The 22042-nt window shown below is 43.1% G+C and overlaps 1 protein-coding gene across 5 annotated transcripts in view; it reads right to left on the reverse strand.

Annotated features, from left to right (window-relative positions):
* LOC107295783 (myosin-10-like) overlaps positions 1-22042 on the reverse strand; it is a 53473-nt gene that overhangs the window by 7176 nt on the left and 24255 nt on the right. For all 5 annotated transcript variants that reach the window (XM_015825110.1, XM_015825109.1, XM_029285912.1 and 2 more), the window contains 17 exons: positions 21155-21276; positions 20684-20753; positions 20422-20582; positions 19230-19338; positions 18486-18617; positions 16899-17105; positions 16040-16177; positions 14643-14766; positions 14139-14310; positions 11393-11605; positions 11099-11243; positions 10210-10416; positions 7051-7155; positions 5413-5565; positions 4699-4947; positions 3194-3406; positions 1576-1788 (listed from right to left, as the gene is read on the reverse strand). In XM_015825110.1, coding sequence (XP_015680596.1) covers positions 1576-1788; positions 3194-3406; positions 4699-4947; positions 5413-5565; positions 7051-7155; positions 10210-10416; positions 11099-11243; positions 11393-11605; positions 14139-14310; positions 14643-14766; positions 16040-16177; positions 16899-17105; positions 18486-18617; positions 19230-19338; positions 20422-20582; positions 20684-20753; positions 21155-21276 — 2733 coding nt within the window. The remainder of the gene's footprint in view (positions 1-1575; positions 1789-3193; positions 3407-4698; positions 4948-5412; positions 5566-7050; positions 7156-10209; positions 10417-11098; positions 11244-11392; positions 11606-14138; positions 14311-14642; positions 14767-16039; positions 16178-16898; positions 17106-18485; positions 18618-19229; positions 19339-20421; positions 20583-20683; positions 20754-21154; positions 21277-22042) is intronic.

Below are 22042 nucleotides of genomic sequence, written 5' to 3' on the forward strand. Positions count from 1 at the left end.
TGCCCACAGAGAGGGCTCTGAGTGCCGCCTTTGGCACGCATGCCATAGGTTCGCCACCACTGGTCTATTTTTTTAATCATATTCAAATATCCATTACATCAGAGGTCCCCAACCTTTTGGGCACCAGGGACCGGTTCCGTGGAGAGAGGTTTTTCCACGGACCGGAGGGTGCATGGTTTTATGTGCTGCCAGCATCCCGCGGATGGGGCTTTGCTTGTTGGTGCAGACTGGTTGCTGGCATGCCATGGCCCGGTACCGGTCCACAGACCGGGGGTTGGGGACCCCTGCATCAGATGGTATAATACCTTATCTAATTAGTCAGGACCTCTATTTTCTTCAGTCTTACTCTAGCTTTCTTCCTTTGCCAAATAACTTTGCAAGTCAGTGCATTTAGATCACCAAGTATTTCTTCCTCTGTTACTGTATATATTATTTGGAATAAAAAAGACAATTTTGTAAAAATGCTTAATCCATTTATATTTGTTAAACAGCCTCCATTTTCTTTCTCCTTCAGTTTCTCTTTTAGTTTCTTGTTCCCCAGTTTTCAGCATTTCTCCTAACAGCTCTGTCATCCATTCTATCAATTCTTCTTCCTTGTCCTCAAATATGTTCTGAAGTCTTGAAAAGTAAAATGTCTTTCCCATTTCTGGTATTATATCTGGGTCTTCCAAATTTTTATTTATCTGTACCTGTCTGTTGGTTTCTTCTTTAGTTGCCTACCTCCATCTTTATATCAGTTTCCTCTATTTTTTCTTCTGGTTTCTGAGTTGCTAGTTCATTCTTTATGGTTATTTTCTGAACATTTTTTGCTTGTAAGTTTAAGTTGGAGAGTTGTTCATTTATGTTATTTAAATTAGTTTTAGTCTCCTCATAATTTAAAACAACTGTCTCTTGAATTGATTTCAACATGGAAAGAATTTCTTTCTGAAGTCCATTTACATTTTCTTATTGATTATCCATGTTTCTTCCAAAGAGAAATAGTCCAGGAGCAACTTTCCCACTGTTTCTTAATATTTCTTGATAATTCTTGAAACTAAAAGTCAGTCAATATTTGTAATCCAGGCCGGCCAATTCAGAATGGTTTATTGTCTCCTTCATACAGATAAAACAGCCCAAGGATTTTTTTCCCCCTTTTCCAAGCTGCAGTCTGCAAAAGTGAACATTTCCAGGAACAACAAAGAGCCTTATCTATGTCTGGGCTTCGTGCCAAATTTTCTTTAAGCATAATAAATTGTAATGCCAAGGTTCACCACTAGATGTCGTTAACATCCATCTTCCAGCTTTTAAGTCCAAATTTATTTCACCAATTTCCCAAATATCTTTTCAAAAAGAAAGTCTTAAAAATACTTTTAGTCCCCAAATTTGTGGAAGCTATGTCTCTATATTAAATCCAAATTAATCTTGTAGTTTTCTCTAATTTCCCCCCAAGGAAAGTTATTCGCCGCTTCTCTCAAAATCTTTCAGAATTGCATGAAGCAGTTCCCAATCCCTCTTGTTGATCTTAAATCACATCTAGATCAGCAAAGACTGATCAGATTTGGGGGGCCACCCACCTCCACCTCTCCTCCTTCCTACCTGCTTGCTGAGCAGTTTCTTCTTGTCGTCGTTGGCATCATCCCGGTTCTGCAGCTCCCTCTCGTGCTGTGCCTTCAAGGCCTGCATATTGACCTCCAAGCGCAGCTTCCCGTCCTCTGCAGCCTGCAGCTCATCTTCCACTTCCTCCAGCTGGGTTCGCATCTCTTGAACCTGCTGTTCCAAGGCCCGCTTGGAGCGTTCAAGCTCATGCACCTGATCCCAAAGCAGAAGTGTCAGAAACAGAAGAACGACATGTATTTTTTACAGAAATAGGGGACAGGGGTGGGTAGGTTGCCTAAGAGAACGTTGACATATGGTGCCATCACAATGCCATTAGCTCCAGAGGCCGATGGTCTGGAAACCACAATATTCTTGAATTACTAAATATCCAGAATTCTAAAAAGGTAAAAATCCCTTGGTAAGAGATGAATCATCTGTGGTCTACCTCATAAGACTGACAGCATTCTCCTTCAGGGTCAAGAGTACTAGGAGAATCCTTCTTTCACGACTATTATACAACGTCAACATGTCCCATCCATCAACCACAGAAACCTGTCTTCCTCAGAAGCACCAATTATACCAGTGTTAAAGTAAATATTTAACTGGATATTTAACTGGATTACTAGAGCCCTAATGAGACCACACCTGGAATACTGCAACCAATTTTGGTCACCATACTACAAAAAAGATGTTTAGACTTTGGAAAAAATACAGAGAAGAGCAACTAAGATGATCAAAGGCCTGGAGACTAAAACATACGAAGAACGGCTGCAGGACTTGGGTTTGCCTAGTCTAAAGAAAAGAAGAAATAGGGGTGACATGATAGCAGTATTCCAGTATTTGAGGGGGTCACGTTATTCTCCAAAGCACCAGAGGGCAGGACAAGAAACAATGGTTGGAAACTGATCAAAGAGAAAAGCAACCTGGAATTAAGGAGAAACTTCCTAACCAGCTTGCCTCCAGAAATCGTGGGCTCTCCATAACGGGAGGTTTTTAAGAAGAGATTGGAGAGTCACTTGTCTGAGATGGTATAGGTTCTCCTGCCTGAGCAGGGGACTGGACTAGAAGACCTCCAAGGTCCCTTCCAGTTCTATTCTATTCTATTCTATTCTATTCTATTCTATTCTATTCTATTCTATTCTATTCTATTCTATTCTATTCTATTCTATTCTATTCTATTCCCCTCAGAACAGGATTCAGAGAAGGAGAGCATTTTTCCCATTTCATCAAGGCTTTGCTGTTTTAATTCCAAACCACCTAGAACTGCTTCCCTAATGAAATCAGAAGACAGGCAGATTAAATTTATTTATTTACATCCCGCCTTTATTATTTTTATAAATAACTTAAGGCAGTAAACATACCTGATACTTCTTCCTCCTCCTAATTTCCCCACAACAACAACCCTGTGAGGCAGGTTCGGCTGAGCGAGAATGACTGGCCCAAAGTCACCCACCCAGTTTCATGTCTAAGGTGGACTAGAACTCTCGGTCTCCTGATGATTGGGCCAATGCCAACCAACCGGCTTTCAGGCCTAAGGCGGAACTAGAACTCTCCGTCCCTTGTTTCTACCTCAGCACTTAACTGCTAGACCAAGCTGGCTATAAATAAATAAACTTACATTTTTGCCAAAATCATCCTTGGAGCTGACCAGGTCATCCATTTCTGCTCGCAGCTGCTTGTTCTGCCTCTCCAGCTCCTCCCTTATTTCTAGAGCCTCTTCCAAGGCACGGCTCAGGGACAACACCTTGGTCTCCTTCTCACGGGCATCAGCTTCTGCACGGTCCCTCTCCTCAGCATGGCGGGCTGAGATCAGCTTCTCCTCAGCCAACATCTGTCAAAAGCCCAAACGTGGCTTAGTAGTACATGTTCTTCACTAAAAATATGTGTACGAACACATGAACTGTTGCTACACAAGAAATTCATGCTGTTTTCCTATTCGGTTGCAATTTAATCATTGCAAAACTTTAGAACACCAAATTACAACTTTCTCTGGATTGATTTTATCCTTAATGATTTCATTCAAATTTGGAATATTTTTCTAGTTCTATTAATAAAGTAATTATTAACTGTCTGTACAGACAGTCCTCATTTAATGTCCACAATTGAGTTGGGTTGTAAATCCTTGCAGTAGTTAAGCAGATCACTATGTGAACTGACTGGGTTTTACAACCATTTTTATGACAGTTGTAAAGCAAGTAACCATGGTCATTAAGTGAATCACATGGCCATTAAGTGAACCATGTAGTCACTAAGCAAATCCATTCTTCTAAATGGGTGTTTTTCATCGGAAGCCAGAAAAATTGACAGAAACTGGCAGAAAAGTAAAAAATTGCGGTCACATGACTATACGATGGTGCAACCAGTCATAACTTCAAGTTGGCTGCAAGGCCTCAAGATTTAATCACATGACCATGGGGCAGGGGTGGGGTAGCGCAGCAGTCATAACTTTGAGGACAAGTTGCCAGTAACTTTTTGGAGTCCTTCGTCACTTTGGTTGTTAAGCAACTGGTTGTTAAGCGAGGGCTACTGTATCTGTACAAATGGGTTGGGCAGACAGAAATATTTTCATTGTTTTTCTTACATTTGCTTTTGTGTTACTGTTTTTTCTTCCCTTTGTAACTATGTTCAATATTTTTGATGTGTTGTTTGCACTAATAAAAAGGCAAAATCATACAAAACAAACTCAAGTAAACCAACCTTGGTTTCCTGTACTTGAAGAAAGTGTGTGTGAGAATAAGTGAAAGGGTAGGGGGTGGGGGAAAAATGGGAAGAGAGAATCCAAAATTTCCATATCAAATTAGGGGGGGGGGGCGCTATTTTTTTCTCCCAGGTTTAACAATGTCATCAAATAAGCAGATAGGCAGCAAGGCCACCTGGCCTGAAGAGGCAATTTGGGTATGAGGATGGTTGTGATGGAGATCTCTGAGAGGATAAGGACATCTATTACAAGGGAGTTAACTGCTCAGTTTATGGGGATACAAACTTTTTATTTTAGAGAAACAAAAGTATTTAAGATCAGAATTCAAGGCAAGACCTCACCATTGTAGGACACAACTATACCATGCGTAAAGTGAAGAAACATAGTTCTGGGGAAAGACTTGATAGATGACACAAAGGCCTCACCTGGTCAAATTTCTTCTGCTTTTTCTCGAGTGCAGAGACCACCTGGCACTGTTGGTCAAGGGCCACGGTGACATCATCCAGCTCCTGCTGCAGGTGGGTCCGCCCTTTCTCCAGCTTGTCACAGGCCTGAACCCGTTCATCGTAGCGCAAGGAGAGGGCCTCTAGTTCCTTGGTTGCCCGGTGCCGAGCTTCCTCAATTGATTCTGCTACTCCAGCATCTTCCTCCAGTTTCTTTTTGGTCTCTATCACCTGGTAAAAGGGCCAAGAAAAATCACTCAGACTCTATCCATCTCTACTACAAAAGATGCTGAGGGAATGGAAGCTTATTGCAGAACACAAAAGTCTGCTCCTCTCCTCCATGACCTTCATGATGTATCTCCATATGACGTCCTCACAGAACTGTTTAAAAATATAACCTTAGGGTGTTTAATCAAGAGGTAAGGAAAAGAGATTTGGCAGAACTGGGCCTGGAACCATATTTTCCTAATCAAACCCCTGAGGAAAGAAGAATAAGTTCTGATTGAGGAGAAAACAGGAAGGAGGAGGAGGAGGAGGAGCTTTATTAAATCAAGTAGCCACATCAAATATGTAAAACCTGATACAAAAATGCATCATTTGATATTTTCTCATTAAATAGACCTTTTTTTTTCTTTGATGACGTTTTGCTTAGGTTGTGTTTCCTTCTGTGGCCATATCTTTTTCATCCTACCCCACCTGCTGCTGCAGATTCTGGATCTGGCGACTGAAGTTGGCCTTGGCAGCTTCTTCCTCCTCCAGCTGCTCTAGCAGAGCTCCTTTCTCCTCTTCCAGTTGCCGGACTCGAGAGCTCAGATTCAGCTTCTGCCTCGTCTCTTCTTGGAGTAATTCCTGGGATGGAAGGTGGGAGAGGAGGATAAAAAGTGTAAGTCAGAGATCTTATAGAGATCTTCCTCATAGGAATCAGATGATCTCTCTCTCTCTCTCTCTCTCTCTCTCTCTCTCTCTCTCTCTCTCTCTCTCTCTCTCTCCCTACCTACCTACCTACCTACCTACCTACCTATCTGTAGCCCACTCCTATTATTTTTACAAATAATTCAAGGTGGTGAACATATCCAACACCTTCCTCCTGTTTTCCCCACAACAACTCTGTGAGTTGGGTTGGGCTGAGAGAGAGTGATTTCCCAAAGTCACCCAGCTGGCTTTCATGGCTAAGATTGGACTTGAATTTATGGCCTCCTGCTTTCTAGCCTGGTGCCTTAACCACTAGACCAGCATGCCTGGCTGAGGAATTCTGGGAGTTGAAGTCCACAAGTCATAAAAGGGCCAAGTTTGAAGACCCCTGCACTAGACCATAAGTAGGCAACTATGGCCCCTTTACAACCTGTGGACTTCAACTCCCAGAATTCCTGAGCCAGGCAAGTTCAGGAACATCTATAAAATTCCAAAATAACTTCTCTTTAGCAAGCTTTGAATAATGTTTCCATGTTAAGCCTGGGACTATATGGAAACCTGAATTGGAAAGCAGAATGGGTGAGGATACATGCAAATCTCTTGGGAACTCTTTGAGCCAGCTGGGGACTTGAAACCTGATGCATACAGTAGTTGCTTTTAAAGGGTTCACAAGTGCTGCGTGCAGGCTCCAAATCACATTTTGCATTTTAAACCCAGACCTCTGCATAGCTCTTTTACAACTAATTAGAAACTACTATTATTGAGTGTACTGGCCACAATCACATTTATGACCATGTTGCTTTTGTTTTTATTATGGTATTTATATATAGCTTTTATGTTTTTATGTCTATCTGTGCACTGCTCAGTGTCACTCTATGAGGGGTAGTCTCTATGATTGATACATAAGTAAATAAATGTATTTCTTTATTTGCTAAGGTTTCTATGCCCCTAAATTCCCATGGGCTGTAAGGAGCTTAAAGACTACCACAAGGGATAATAAAAAATAATTCCAACATATAACACACACACACACACACACCCGAACCACCTTGTGGGAACAGATCAAACCTCACTGTACTCAAAATGGCCTCCTAATCAGTCAGGCCTTTATGGCCCTTCAGAAGCCAAAAATGTTGGAGAAGGACTGGATTCCTTGGATGCAATTCCTGAAGTAGCTGTGCCACATGGGCAGATTTCAATGTGCTCATAGCTACACAGACAGGTATCTGCTATTTCATAAGCCCAAGCTATAAGTTTAAGTCCCTGTGGATGTTTTTCTCCTCCACTCTTTCTCTTGGCTTCCAAGACTCTCTCTGAAAATTTACCAAGAATCAAAGTACATATATTTTTACATCCTGATTCCCAAACAAATGTAGTTCTCCCAGCTGCTGGGCTTCTTTCACTCCCACCCTTCCTATGTACCTGAGTATCCTGCAGATGGGATTCAACACTAGCCAAGTCCTTGGCAAGCTTTATTGTCTTGGATTCTGCACTTCCCAAGGTACCAGAGACTCCATCAAGCTCATTCTGATTCCAGGAGATGGAAACCCAAGGCAGATAGAAAAAGGGAAAAAAAATATGGAAAAATGAAAATGCATCCAAGAACATCAAATCATCAAATTCTCACAAATGGAAAGCTAAGGATAAAGGCAGAGCTTCATATAACATTCATTCCACCAAACATTCAAGGATGTGGTATCTGGCTCAGACAATATTTTGCGAAACTCATCTTTGAAGCATGAACATTTCTAGTTCCCTTGGTTCTGCAGAGAAGCCTGAAAATCAAACTAACCATGATTACTGAAGACTCAGAAAGTAGAGAAGACCGTGGCCATGGCTTCATAGTTTTCAGCCAGGTGTCAGAATCCAATTATATTTCATTTCTAGTTATCGACTATGGAAAACCCCATTTCTGCCCTCTCTGGATTCTGTCATACTACGAAGGGGAAGGGGGATGAGCAAAGGGGTTTTATGGCTCTCACTTCCTTCATTAAAACTTCAAAGGGACTGAATGTGGATCTCACCAAGAGGACTGACCATAAGAATATGGCCATCACCTTTCATCTATTACTCTCTGAAGTCTCCCTTCTGCCGGCTGTGAGGAAAAGGGAGTGGAAATGTAACGCCTGGGATTGTCGCTGGAAGGAGAGTGGGGTGGGGGCTGCTTGGGAACACTTAAAACCTTGAATAGTAGGGGTTGGCCCCTCAGATCCTGTCTAGAACTCCTGGAGCCGCAACTGGAGAGACACCGAGGGGGAAGTGGAACCTTCAGCCCTGGGGATGTCTGCTGATCCAGTAGTCCCCATTCCCTGCCGACCCACAGAATTGGAGGGAAGGATAAATATGCAGATTACGAAAAAAATAAGATATTTGGGGATCCAATTGACAGCGAGATGCATCACTCTGAAAGAAGACAATTATGATAAATTAATGGTGCAAATTAGGTCTGATTTGGGAAATTGGGGGAAACTACAGTTATCTTTAATGGGTAGGATAGCCACCATTAAAATGAATGTTCTTTTGAAAATGTTGTTTCTATTTCAATGTATACCAATTTGGCTTAAAAAGGATTATTTTACAAATTTGGATAGACTTATTTCAAAATTCATATGGCAAGGGAAACGACCGAGAATCAGATTAAAACTATTACAAGATGCTAGAGAAAGAGGAGGATTTGGCCTACCAGACTGGACAAAGTATTATCAGGCAGCGGCGTTGGTCTGGCTAAGCGAGTGGATGCATCTCAAAAATACAAGATTATTAGCACTAGAAGGTCATGACCTACAGACAGGGTGGCATGCTACTTTGTGGGAAGAAAGACATTTAGTCCAGCAACACTTCCAGAAGCATTATATTAGGAGAGCATTATTGGATATCTGGAAAAAAATAAAAAGAAATAATTACAGGAAAATCCGCAACTGGGTGTCTACATTAGAAATGTATACACATCCAAATTTGATAAAACGTGGGAGTGCTGTCACCTATAAAGATATTTTGAATGAGAAAGGAGAATTAAAAGCGAGAAATACCTTAAAGGAAGAAGGAATTGATCTGGAATGGTGGGCGTAAATTCAAATTCAATCCAAATTTAATAAAGACAAAAAGGAACGGGACATAAAGCAAGACTCTTCAGAATTAGATAAAATCTTATTTAGCAGGGAAGGCAAGACTATAAGTAAATTATATCGATATTTATTAGAGCAAGATATGATTGAGGAGCAGGTGAAAGAAACGATGATAATTTGGTGTAAATATTTTGGGCACAATATTGATTTGGATATTTGGCAAAGTTTATGGGGAAAAAATCTAAAAATTACTCTAGCAACCTGCTATAAGGAAAACCTCTATAACAGCGGTTCTCAACCTGTGGGTCGCGACCCCTTTTGGGGTCGAACGACCATTTCACAGGGGTCGCCAAAGTCCTGGAGTTTTTCCTCATAGAATCCTTATGAAACGCAGTCCGGCATTTTTTTTTTGGTTTTTTCCCCCTTTTTCATGAGCTGTGCTACTCCCTTCTTATTCTATTGGCTTTTGAAAGCCAATAGAATAGACTCTCTTGAAGAGAGTCTATTCTATTGGCGTTCAAAATCCAATAGATTCTATTGGCTTTCGAACGCCAATAGAATAGACTCTCTTGAATAGAGTCTAATTCTATTGGCTTTCAAAAGCCAATAGGAATTGTCCAGGCTGTCTCTGCCATGCTGAGCCCGCCAAAAGTCCCAGTCGGCAAACGTTGCTGCAAGTTGTCTGCAGCTAAGGCGAGCTTTCTGGAATTTTCCAACCCTCCCTACTGAGCAACTACTAAATGTAAGTAAAAGAGGGCCAGGGGTGGGAGGGCCAGGGTTGGGAGGGCCGCCCAGGAGCACCTGGGCCTGCCTGCCGCCGCACCGAACGGGCAGTGGCCAAGATAAGGCTAGTGGGGCAGCAGCGGGCGCTGGGAGGGTAGCTGGTGCGCGTGGGGCCCGGCCTTCCCCCCGTTTTCTGCTCTACCCCAAATTCGCCTCCCTTCCACTCTCCTTACGGAGAGTGGGCCGGGCGGCGCGGGGGAGGCTCCGGCGCAGTGCGGAGGGCGGCTGGGGGCGGAGCGCGGGCGGGCAACCAGGAGGCGTGGGGACCGGCTCGGCGCCGCAGCTCAGCTCAGCCAGCAGTGGCGGCAGTGGCGGAGCAGCCCAGCGGCAGCGCCAGCAGTGGCCCAGACCCGGCCTGGCCGCCCATGCAGCTGAGCCGGCCCGGGGCGGCGTCGGGGGCGCACGCGATGGCGCTGCGGCGGCAGGAGCAGGCGCTGTCGGAGAAGGGTGCCCTGGAGGCGGAGGAGCCGGCGGAGGAGGAGGGTGGTGGCGGCGGCCGGATAGAGCATCGGTGTCTCAGTTCCTAAGACCATCGGAAATATGTTTTTTCCGATGGTCTTAGGCGACCCCTGTGAAAGCGTCATTCGACCCCCCCAAAAGGGTCACGACCCACAGGTTGAGAACCGCTGATCTAGGAAGTGCTTTGTGGATACAAGTACTTTGAAGCAGAACACAGCCATTCAACATTCAGTTCTTTTTTTTTTAATGCAGACTCATGTGTGGGCTTACACACCTGCAGCTTCACCAGCCTGTCGGTAAGCTCAGACTTGACTCTTTCACTCTCAGGTGCCCGGAGCTGCAGGTCCTGGACTTGGCTCTCCAGCTTCTTGCGCCGCTGCTCAGATTCCAGTCTGGCTCCTTGCAGGATCTTCAGTTCCTTCTGCATCTCTGCATTTTCCCCTTCCAAGGCTTGCTTTGCCTTCTCCAGGGTAGTTTTGAACTAAGGAGATAACAGAAGTAAACTGTGAGACATTTCCCTCCTCTCCTGCTCTCTGGCACTAGCACCATTTATATTTCTTGGAGTAAACCCCATTCTGGGCTTGACTTTCCACACTGACTAAGTCTCAAGCTGCATTTCCACACTTTACAGGTAGGCAGTCTCAACTCGCAACCATTTGTCTAGTGACCACACAGGGTTATAACAGCACTGAAAAAAGTGACTTACAACCATTTTTCACACCGTTGCAGCATCCCCATGGCCACGTGATCAAAATTCGAATGCTTGACAACTGGCACGTATTTATGATGGTTGCACTGTCCTGGGATCATGTGATCATTTTTGCAACCATCTGACAAGCAAAGTCAATCGGGAAGCCAGGTTCACTTAACTGTGTGTTACTAACTTAACAGCTGCAGTGATTCACTTAACAACTGTGGCAAGAAAGTTTACAAAATGCAAAACTTAACAACTGTCTTGCTTAGCAACATAAATTTGGGGTTCAATTGTGACCGTAAATAGAGGACTACCTGTACAAAATGACTAGAGCTCTACATTTAGGCAGTAAATAGAGTAGGTAGTTCGGCGCTGTCAGAACTACCACAGCTGAACCCATCAGGTCCTTAGATCTCCCTTTCTCACTTCATTCTAGCACACCTAGCAGGCTCCACATCCGGCTACATACCCGTCGTGACTGCTCCAGCTGCTCTGACAGCTCCTCCAGAGCACTGGTGTGGCGCTGGCGCATGTCTACCACCTGTGCTTCATGTGCCTTGATTTCAACCTCAATGGTCTTCTTCAGCTCTGTCACCTCCAGCTCCCGTTTTGACCTGAGAGAGGAAGAGAACGGATAGATTATTAAGGGGAGACAACCCGCTTCCATGGCAATTGTGGACTTATTGGTGAGGAACGAGGCTGTGTTCTGCACCCAGATGTCTCACCCGAAATGCAGCAACCTCTGGCCATGCCCATCTTTTACCGTAGCTCTTGCTGTGTGGCTGTGGAATCCAGGGTGTCCTCCAGTTCTGTCTTTAGAGCTTCCAGCTCTTCCCCCAGGTCGCGCCGTTGTTTCTCAGCTTTGGCCCGGGCCATCTTCTCCGACTCCAGGTCCTCCTGCAGTTCTGATATTTGTGCTTGGAGCTCACGCAGGGACTTGAGCACAGTGTTCTTCTGGGATGATTCGTCCTCCACTCTGCATGGTGAGTAAAAAGAACACGTCAAGGGGACCAAAGGGCTTGGGAAGTAGGGACTAGTTGCAGCAAGGATCCAGGGAGAAGGAGAGCAGAGCCCAAAGACACCTTTTATAGTCAAATCACCAGAAGTTCCCAAGATTCTCAGGGAGAAACCATGACATCACATAAGGATTGGAGAGTAGGCCTCTTATAAGTGTTTAGTCCAAGAGTTCAGGCAATACATTTTATAATTTTCGATATCTCTGATAATCAATAGCTTTCATCTTTTTTGCTCCAGAGCAGTGTTTCTCATCCTGACAACTTTAGAACATGTGCACTTCAACTCCCAGAATTCCCCAGCCACGTGGCTGGGTGGGGAACTCTGGGAGTTGAAGTTCACACAACTTAAAGGTTGCCAACGTTGAAAAATACTGCTCCAGAGAATTCCAATCTTTGGCAACATTAAATCCTCCCTCTAACCTATGTGAAAATTATCTACAGAAATCTTGTTTATTCTGTCAACAGGTTCTGTGATTGTTTATGTGAAATGCCTATACAGTTTGGTAAAAATAACTATAAGTCGCTTTTCTTTTTTCACAATTTCCATATCAGACAAAGGAACATCAAAAGTAAGAAGTATTGGACCCTCTATCTGAGCCCCTGTGGGCTTTGTAGAGGATAAGAAGAAAGCCTACCACAGCTGGGAAGAAAGAGAAAAAAGATATTGTAACTATCAAGCACCACATAGCTTGCAAGATCAAGGAAAGCAAGACCTACAGAGATTTCATGTATCTTTAATGGTAGTCCTGGTATGAATATAGAATCTTGGAAACTTCAAAAGACTTTATAAAGAATATACAGTTTATAAAGAATTTATTGAGGCATAGGTTCCTTGAATGACTTCAAATATTATTTACTGGGTTTCTTGCCAAGTTGCCATAAGATAAACTATCAATAAACTCCTCTTCTGCTTTTTAATGGTTTATTACTAATTTCCCATTTGGCACATGTTCCACCTCCCCACAATCTCTCACAATTGCTTAGATCAATGTTTTTCAAACTTGGCAACTTTTAAGATGTGTGGACTTCAGCTCTTAGAATTCCCTAGCTGGCATGCTGGAAGTTGAAATCCACAGGTCTTAAAGTTGCCAAGTTTAAAAAAACACTGTTTTAGATATACATCTGAGACAAGGTTCATCTTGGCATTTTTCTAGTTTTCTCCTCTCCCCCAATTTCCTATATGGAAATCTTCTTCAGACTCTTGGTTTAATTAATTCACTCTCATAATCTTGATATCATGCTGTTCCCTTCTGCATTGGCCCAGAACTCCAGGAACTACCAATAAGGAGAATGCAGCAAGATTCCCAAACCGATACATTGGCCAGTGGCCAGAATTGATTAAATAAAAAGCAGATGAGTTGCCTTTTATAGTATATAATTAATTGTTGCACAACTGGCTTTTAAAAAAGTGAATTAAAGATACAAGAATCTTTGAACTAGATCAGAATTGCATGGAGAAGAAGGAATGGAAGAGTCAGTTTGGTGTAATGGTTAAGGTGCTGCCCTAGAAATCAGGAGACTGAGAATTCTAGTCCCACTAGAGAGAGAGAGAGGAGGTGATCAGGAGAGCCGGCTGGGTGATTTGGGCCAGGTACTCTCTTTCTCAGCCCAGCCCACTACACAGGGTTGTTGTAGCGGGGAAAATGGGAGGGAAGAATATTAGGTATGTTCATCACCTTGAGGCACATATAAAAAAGGGAGCATAAAAATCTAATAATAATAATTTATAACAGCTACCACTTGTTCCTCCTCAGATTAGTACCCACTGCTATAAAAATAAAATTAAGGCAAGTTATATAATTAACTGCCATAAACACACCCTATGTTCTGTAATACCAGGTTGTATATTATATATAGTAATATACTATATTATTGCTATCAACAAAGTTTTGTTGATGGTTACTCTGAGAACTCACATATCGTACAGTCACTTCTGGCAGCACAGAAAAAAACATTCTTAGTATATTCAATACAATTGCCTGAATGAGTTTCTCTTTTGGAAGTATACAGCTATAGAGGGAAATCTGGATGGGGTTTCCCTTTCTTCCCTTTCTCCACTCCATCCCCCTTGCAAATTGTTTCTTCAAAAGCCATTCACGTATATTCCAAATGACTTGAATGTTGCTGCCATCTGTTTTGGTCCTTAGGCTTGAGATGTGCCTTCTCAATGTGCCTCCTGGATATTCATAGCGTAGCTTGAACAAAGCCCTGCATTGATCTCATCTCAACAAAAGCTACACAAAGCACATTAAATTGTTATCAGCATGTCACACATTTCGAATGGAAAAAAAGAGGTCCTTGTGGAGTAGTGTTTCCCAACCTTGGACATTTTAAGATGTGTGGACTTCAACTTCCAGCAAAACTGGCTGGGGAATTCTGGGAGTTGAAGTCCACCCATCTTAAAATGATTAAGGTTGGGAAACTGTTGTAGGGAACCTCTGGGTTGCTTCACTGTGTGTCTTTTCCTCCAGGAGAAAGAAGGAACATGCTTACCTGGCCAAAGCTGCCTGCAGCTCAGCCTCTTTCTTTGCCAGTGCTTGGCGGAGCTCTTCCAGCTGCTGTTGCAGTTCTACCAGCTGTTCCTGCAGGTCGCCTGCCTCCCCGTCCAGCTTCCGTTTCAGCTTCTCCAGCTCCTGGCGGCCTTTTTCTTCCTTCTTCAGCTGATCTGGAAGGATGAGAAGAAAGAGAAATGGGAAAAACCAGGCAAGAGAAAGGACCCCACTGCATTTTGGTGCACAATCACATGCCTAGGAATATTAGATGCCTGGGCCCAGAATTGCTCAATGTCTATGGGAAATGGCCACTCTAGAATCCTCTTCTCTATCTTCCTACCATAGAGGCTCTAGTCTAGGAGTATTTTACATGCAAGTCATGAGATAATGGCTTAGGTGTTAAGCGATGAGGAATGGGCTATGTCTACTTTGCCCAGTCCAAAGATCCATACTAAATATAATCTGGGTAGCTGATCACTGCAGACTGCTCTGTTCTCTGGCATACCTTCCATATCGGCGATGACAGCTTCGTATTTATTGCGCAGTTTGGTCAGGCTCTTCACTTTCTCTTCCTCTTCTGCCATATGAGAAGAGAACTCCGATAGGCGTTCCTCCACCAGCTTCCTCTCCTAGTGGAGGCAATAGCCGGAAAGGGAAGAGAATATATGAGGTTGGGCAGCTGGAAAACAAAATCTGGGTACCCCACCATGCATCTTATTGGTCAATGTCCAGGTTCTTTATTGGTCTACAGTTTCTTGAATGCAGCTTTCATCTCCCTTGCCGGGCTTTCAATAACTGTACAAAAGATTTACCCACTGGCTATTATCTCTAGCACTTATGAGAATTGTAGTCTATCATGTTTGAAGGTGCACAAGAGTTAAGGAATTTGTTGTCTCCAGGGGCATACCATGCTGCACTAGCAGTAATGGTTTAAGTTCAGGCACCTTAAAGATTGCTTCCTCCAATATAATCCCACTCCCGGTTTCAGATCAGCTGGGAAACCATGTCTATGGTCCCACCAATAGTCTGGTTCATAGCGCAATGGCCTGGACTAGGAGCTTGTCGTGACAGTACTCCAGTTATGGAACCTTCTCCCAAAGAGATATTCATGAGATGATCTTCTCTCATAAATCAATTGAAAATAATCACGTTTGTTCAAATTCCCAGCTAGGTAGCAGTAACTAACCAACTCTTTCTGATCTAGGAAAGTTAAATAGGGATACTCCTTGTTACCGTAGCACTTGGAATGACAAACCATTAAGAAATTCAAAGGATAAAGGCCAGCTTGGGAAGTTTAAAAAAAAAAATCCCAAAAGGTGCTCATGGCAAATGACACAGATGTGTCCAGGAGCTGAGCTCAACCAAAGGAGAGCTTCTTTTATGGTTTAGGCCAGGAGTCTTCAAACTTGGCCTTTTATGACTTGTGGACTTCAATTCCCAGAATTCCTCAGCCACCATGCTTGGCTGAGAAATTCTGGGAGTTGGAGTCCACAAGTCATAAAAGGGCCAAGTTTGAAGACCCCTGGTTTAGGAATTTAGAGGTTAAAAATTACTCTAGGACCAGACTGCGGTTAATTTCGTCATTGTTTTGTTTTTCTTACTTATGATTTTTTTTTGAATGTATGTATATACTCTTTCAGTTTTCTTTAAGATTTTTTCCACCTTCTCTTGTAAACTGCTCTGGGCTTCTTCAAGGAGAAAAAGCAGAAGCAAAATAAAATGGAAATAAACAAACAAACAAACAATACCAATGGGGTGTAAATTGCCTTCCTTTTCTAGCACCCATCAGTTTGGATGACCAAAGATAGACCCCATATTTATGAGGAGAGCCCACATAACAGAAAGCACACTCCAGCACATATTTATTTCCCTTCATGGCAAAAATGGAATGCCCTCACTCACTTTATGCAACTTTGAGTTTTGGTCTTCGAGCACCAGCAGATCTTCTTCCATCTTTTTCAGCTTGGCTTCTGTGCTGACTTTCTCCAGTTGCAGCTTTTGTCTAGCAGCCTCTTCTTCCTCCAGTTGCTCTTCAAGGTCCTAAAGAACCGTGAAATACCCAATGGGTCAAAGGTATGGCGACACTTCTGAATCAAGTACTGGGTTTTCTAGATAAACAGCAAGCTTAGTAGAACTTTCTAAACTCATGATGGTATTTATTCCATTGGAGAGCTAAAATCATGTTGCGTTACCGCCTTTTCTCCATAGGTGACCTCCAAATGTGTTAAGACTAACATTTTTAAAATCCTCTGGCCAACATAGTTATTGGCCATATTAGCTGAGGACTGTTGGGAGTTTAGTATGACATACATTTGGAAAGTATGAGGCTGGGGAATGCTGGATTAGAGTACAGGACAAGATCTGGTTCAAAATCTTGCTTAGTCCTAAATTCAGTGGATAACTATGAAACAGTTTTTCTATCTAACCTCACATTGCTTGCGAATATATGAACTTCACCATGTGCTTTGGAAGAAAATGTCATTTATATTCTACAAAGCTTATCTAAACAAATACTTTTTGTCACCTTCTCAGAAAGGGCCTGAACCAAACAAAACTTTCGAGAAAAAAAGTTTCAGATGTCCAATGCCAGCATGAAAAAAAAATCCCTGTGCTATGTAATGAATGATCTAAATAAGATTATGGTTGTATGTGCTGAGTGTTCTGCCACTGGAAGACTGACCTCTGAATCAACCTTACAAAATCAGGCAGGACTAGCGACTTCTATGACTGCACCTCTTTTTAGCCAAGAGGGTTTCCATACCTGAACATGCTGTTGCATCTTCTTCTTGTCCCCCTGTAGCTGCTGACATCGTTCCTCCTCCTCTTCCACCCGTGACTCCAACTCATGTAGGATGTCCTCCAGTTCTTGCTTCCGAGCTGCCAGCCGGGCCCGCATCTCTTCGGCTTCAGCAAACAGCTCCGTCTCAGCCTGCAGCTGCTCAGCCAGGATGGCCTTCTCCTCGGAAAGCTGCCACAAAAGTAGGATCAAGAGAACCGAACGTGAGGTTCATGAGCACTCTGCTTCAGAGCACCACAATGGATGGAGCTGCCCTGTGATTTAAGCATCTTGGGTGAAGGTCTTCCTCTCCCTCACTTCCTGTGGTTCTTTTACAGGTTATCCTCAACTTATGACTGGTTATTTAGCAACCATTTGAAGTAGTGAAGACCCACCTTGGGGCTACTTAAGATCTGGATTCAAAGTTCCAATGGTTGCCTCCCACATGTGACCAAACTTCAGGTGCTCGAATCACAGCCACATTTACAGCCAGGTGATCATGTTTTACAACAGTTTGCCAAAACCAGTACTTACTTCCAGTTTTGGGTGAAGCCATACCTGTACGGAACCACAGGTTCAATTAACAACCTTCACAAAAAAGATTGTAAAATAAGGTTACCATTTTACCACTGTTATGACTCACAACATGATAGGCAGGCTCCATTATGGACATAAGTCAAGGACTACCTTGACTTATGATTGATTAGGGGACTGGAGGCTAAATCATATAAGGAACAGTTGCTGGAATTGGGTATGTCTAGTCTAATGAAGAGAAGGACAAGGGGGGACATGATAGCAGTGTTCCAATATCTCAGGGGCTGCCACAAAGAACAGGGAGTCAAGCTATTCTCCAAAGCACTTGAGGGCAGGACAAGAAGCAATGGATGGAAACTAACCAAAGAGAGAAGCAACCTAGAACTAAGAAGAAATTTCCTGACAGTTAGAACAATTAACCAGTGGAACAACCTGCCTCCAGAAGCGGTGAATGCTCCAACACTGGAAGTTTTTAAGAAGAGACTGGACAGCCATTTGTCTGAAATGGTATAGGGTTTCCTGCCTCAGCAGGGGGTTGGACTAGATGACCTCCAAGGTCCCTTCCAACTTTATTATTATTACCTGTAAATTAGAAATGCTGCATGGAAAATCAAGCTAGGGTTCTGCTACCATCCTAGAGACCCCTTACGGAAGACACTGGAAAGAGAGTCTTTGGAATACAGGCACTGGGACAGAGCTAGGCTGAGAAAATGGAACATAACTCTCCAATGATGAGGGCTGATTCAGAAAAAGGGAAGTGAACAATCAAGATCAGGGATAATTAAGGTAATTAGCAGAATGGAGCAGAGGTTCAATGCAGAATGCTACTAGAATCTAGTGAGAAGTTTCCTGGCAAACCAAAAGAAACTTAGAACAGCTCAGCAATCTGAATGAAAGAAAGAGAGGAGGCCATAAGAAGAACAATACCATAGATCAGGAAGAAAAGTGACAAAGGAATGGATAAAAGCTCCAGCTGTAGGAAGACCACAACCGTGTGCTGAAGGGAAGGATGGCTGGTTCTCAATTATTCCTATTTACCTGTTGGTATTTGTTTTCTAGTTCCTTAAGGTCCAGTTGGGTTTTTGTGTGCTTCTCTTGGACTTTCTGTAGTTCTAGTGCCTTCGCTTGCATCACCTCATCCTGGCGTGTCACCTGTAACAGGGGCTTCACCTGGAAGAAAAACAACCACAAGTGTTGAGGAAACAAGACTGAGAGAAGTTGTGCAAAATTTCAGTCTTGTAAGCTACCCAAGCTTATTTCCCTTCTGACTAAATTTCATGACCAGAAGGGAGGTGGCAGAGGGGTAGGGAACTGTGCAAAACTGTGCTTTTACACCATGGCTTTTCCAAATATTTTACTGGCTTTCCCCTACACTTGCAAGCTGGATTTCCACTGCCTCCTTCTGAGATTTTTCTTCTAACTTCCCAGTCTAGCATAGTTACCGTACTAAAAATGTTCCTTTCTATGCAATCCGTGAAAGGAGAAAATAGTCCTATCCCAAGAACCTTATATTTGGGAGGAATGACTTGTGGCTCTATAAATCTGTGAGATGTTCAATCTGCTTTAATTTAGTAGAAGTGAAATAGCTAGCACAACTTCCCATCCCTCCCTCCCTCCCTCCTTCCCTCCCTCCAGCCATTGTTTTGAAGCCACTCAAGATGCTTTTTAGAAATCCAGCCGTTCCTGTCTGCTTTCCCACTTTTCACTACCCGATCGTGCAATGGTTAAGATCTCCTATCTAATAACGGATGGCTTTTTCCAGGTCTAAACATTTTGACCCACCTTGGTAAACAGACGCCACCACTGCCAATGGCGCAGTTTGAGGTAGGCTGCACAATTGCGTTGCATAACTTTGAGGGCGCTCATCTGCTGCTGCTTTTTCATGAAAGCTCTAGGAGATGGGGGGAAAAGAAGACCATCCATGAGTCTCATGATTACCACATCGACAGCCATGTTTAGGAAACTAAATGTGCCTATTCCTACTACAACTTTCCTTGCCTCTCTCCTATACCAAAAGAAAAAGTCCATGTAATTTATATCTTATACAGGCTGAAGATTTTTAAAAAGAAAAGGGGAGAGGAAAGCCAATGGGGATGGGTTATGGGGAGAATTAAATCTACTATGCGTGATGCTTGACTGTACTGGAGCCTGCCCATCAGAGTCATAAGTTGTGAAGGGTGTAAATTGGGTCACCTACACGAACGATTCTATTTATGACCTTTTTACAGTGGTTGTTAAGTGAGCCCCATGGCCGTTAAGTAAACCAATGCTTTGGTATGGGCCAATTTTACTGAAAACCAGAAGTAAATGCTGGTTATCTGCAAAAACGTCGTAAAACATGGTCAAGTGACCATAGAATGCTGCAAATAGCGATAAATGTGGGCTGGTTGCTGAGCACCTGACAGGAGTCATATGACCATGGAGGTGTGGCCATCAGAACTTGGAATCAGGTTGTAAATACACCCAGGGAGGTCTGTTGTAACTTCAAACAGTTGCTAGGAGACCAGTTGTGAAGTCAAGGGCTACCTGTAACTATATCTGTTAAGTTATCAGTTATGGACTATTACAAAAGAGGATTTTATCTTTTAGGGGACAGTTGTATCATGTCTTCTTCAGGGCATCAGGAAACTGTGGGTTTTCAGCTGCTACCAGACTTATTTATTTATTAAACTTATATGCCACCCATCTCACCAGAGGTAACTCTAGGCAGTTTACAATCATTCAAACTTCAAAGATAACAGCTTAATAGGCATTGCCAATGGTTAGAGCTTCACCCCTCCCCTCCCCCAGCTTCATGCCTATGATACTCCTAGTTCAGTCTCATATTTAAAAGATAATCAAATAACAAGGCAGGGAGAAGTTATAATCTGAAAGTTCAGGAGGTTGGACGCCATCAACATAGGGAAGTCTATTTTAGATCCTTCTGTCCATGCTTTTAGATCCACGTCATAATTCAACCCCGCTCAGTGCTCACTTGCGCGCTAGGTATCCCCTGGCCGCTGCCTGGAAAGACACGATTATATCAGTAATCTTCAGATCTCGTTCCTCTTCCAGGTGAGCCAAAACACCAGCCCGGAAGAAGATCTTACTCTGGCCAATGCGGTAGAGATTAGGGTCCAGCTCCAAAGCCTTGATCTGGAATGACAAAAAAGCAGAACAGATGAGGATGAGGGACTTACTCAAACCACTCTGGGAATGAACTAGTTTAGCCCAGATTGCTAAAACCTCCCACGTACCATACGCTCACAGGCCTGTTTTCCATCCATGAAGCCTTTGGGAATGGCATTTGGTGTCAGGATCTCATATCTGTTGAGGAATATGGGGAAACCAAGGAGTTAAACATTTAGTGACATTTAGCCACACTGCATACAATTTATGTCTATTCCTTTGATTTTTATTTTATTTTTTCCCCACACAAACTCAGTTGAGGGGTTTGTCTTCCATTTTAACAGCCACAACAGCCTACCATCAGTGGGCTGAGAGACAGCAATCTTTCTGGCTAAATCCAACATTTTAATATTTCACTCTGGCACACAGCAAAATATGAGCTACTCAGGCCTGACTATCAACTGCAAGTCATAAGTAACATCTCCAAATTCAAAGAGCATTAAGGCTGAAGATCAAATCCTAAATGACTGAGAACTGTTTTGAACTGTCTTCCTGCATATGTCCCCTTTTGCTGAGGATCCATCACCGAAATGCTGTACCTTTGGCGGAATTCCTGAAAGATAATACGATTAGGGAATCCCTGGCGGCAGATGCGAATTCCCTCAAGGACTCCGTTGCAGCGCAGCTGGTCCAGTACAAGATGTGGCTCCAGTTTTCCAGCCTATAATGGGTGTCAAGAGAAGGACGTGTGAGAAAAAGGCCACAGGAGCCACAACAGGATCTGTCCTGAAGAATCTGGATGGGAATTTCTCAGCACTCTAAAGTCAGTCACTAACAATATCGCTTCTTATTTTTCTTATTTCTTTTTCACATTTATTGTCAACTTTTTTGCAGATAGCTCAAGCCATGCTGCTCACATTCATAACAATTTTGCGAGATCAGTGAGGCTGAAGATACATGGCTGATTCATTCTGTAGAATGGCATGGCTGAGTGAGAATTCAGCCCTAGGCTTCCTTTGATTCATATTCAATATTCTCGTATTGTATCATCTACATCAGTGGTTCTCAACCTTCCTAATGCCACGACCCTTTAATACAGTTCCTCATGTTGTGGTGACCCCCAACCATAAAATTATTTTCGTTGCTACTTCATAACTGTAATTTTGCTACTGTTATGAATCGTAATGTAAATATCTGATATGCAGGATGTATTTTCATTGTTACAAATTGAACATAATTAAAGCATAGTGATTAATCACAAAAACAATATAGCAATGCTCGCTGGAAAAGCTTACTCTTCCTTGCTCAAAAATGTTGGGAGGGAGGGAAGGGGAAGGAAGGAAGGAAGATTGAAGGGGAAAGAAAGGAGATGGAGAAGGAAGGAGATTGAAGGGGAAAGGAAGGAAGGAAGGAGAAAGAGATTGAAGTGGAAGGGATGGAGATGGAAGGAAGGAAGGAAGGAAGGAAGGAAGGAAGGAAGGAAGGAA

Source organism: Protobothrops mucrosquamatus, unplaced genomic scaffold (genome assembly GCF_001527695.2).
Source record: "Protobothrops mucrosquamatus isolate PMUCROS unplaced genomic scaffold, P.Mucros_1.0 scaffold2485, whole genome shotgun sequence".
In the NCBI taxonomy this organism is placed as follows: Eukaryota; Metazoa; Chordata; class Lepidosauria; order Squamata; family Viperidae; genus Protobothrops; species Protobothrops mucrosquamatus.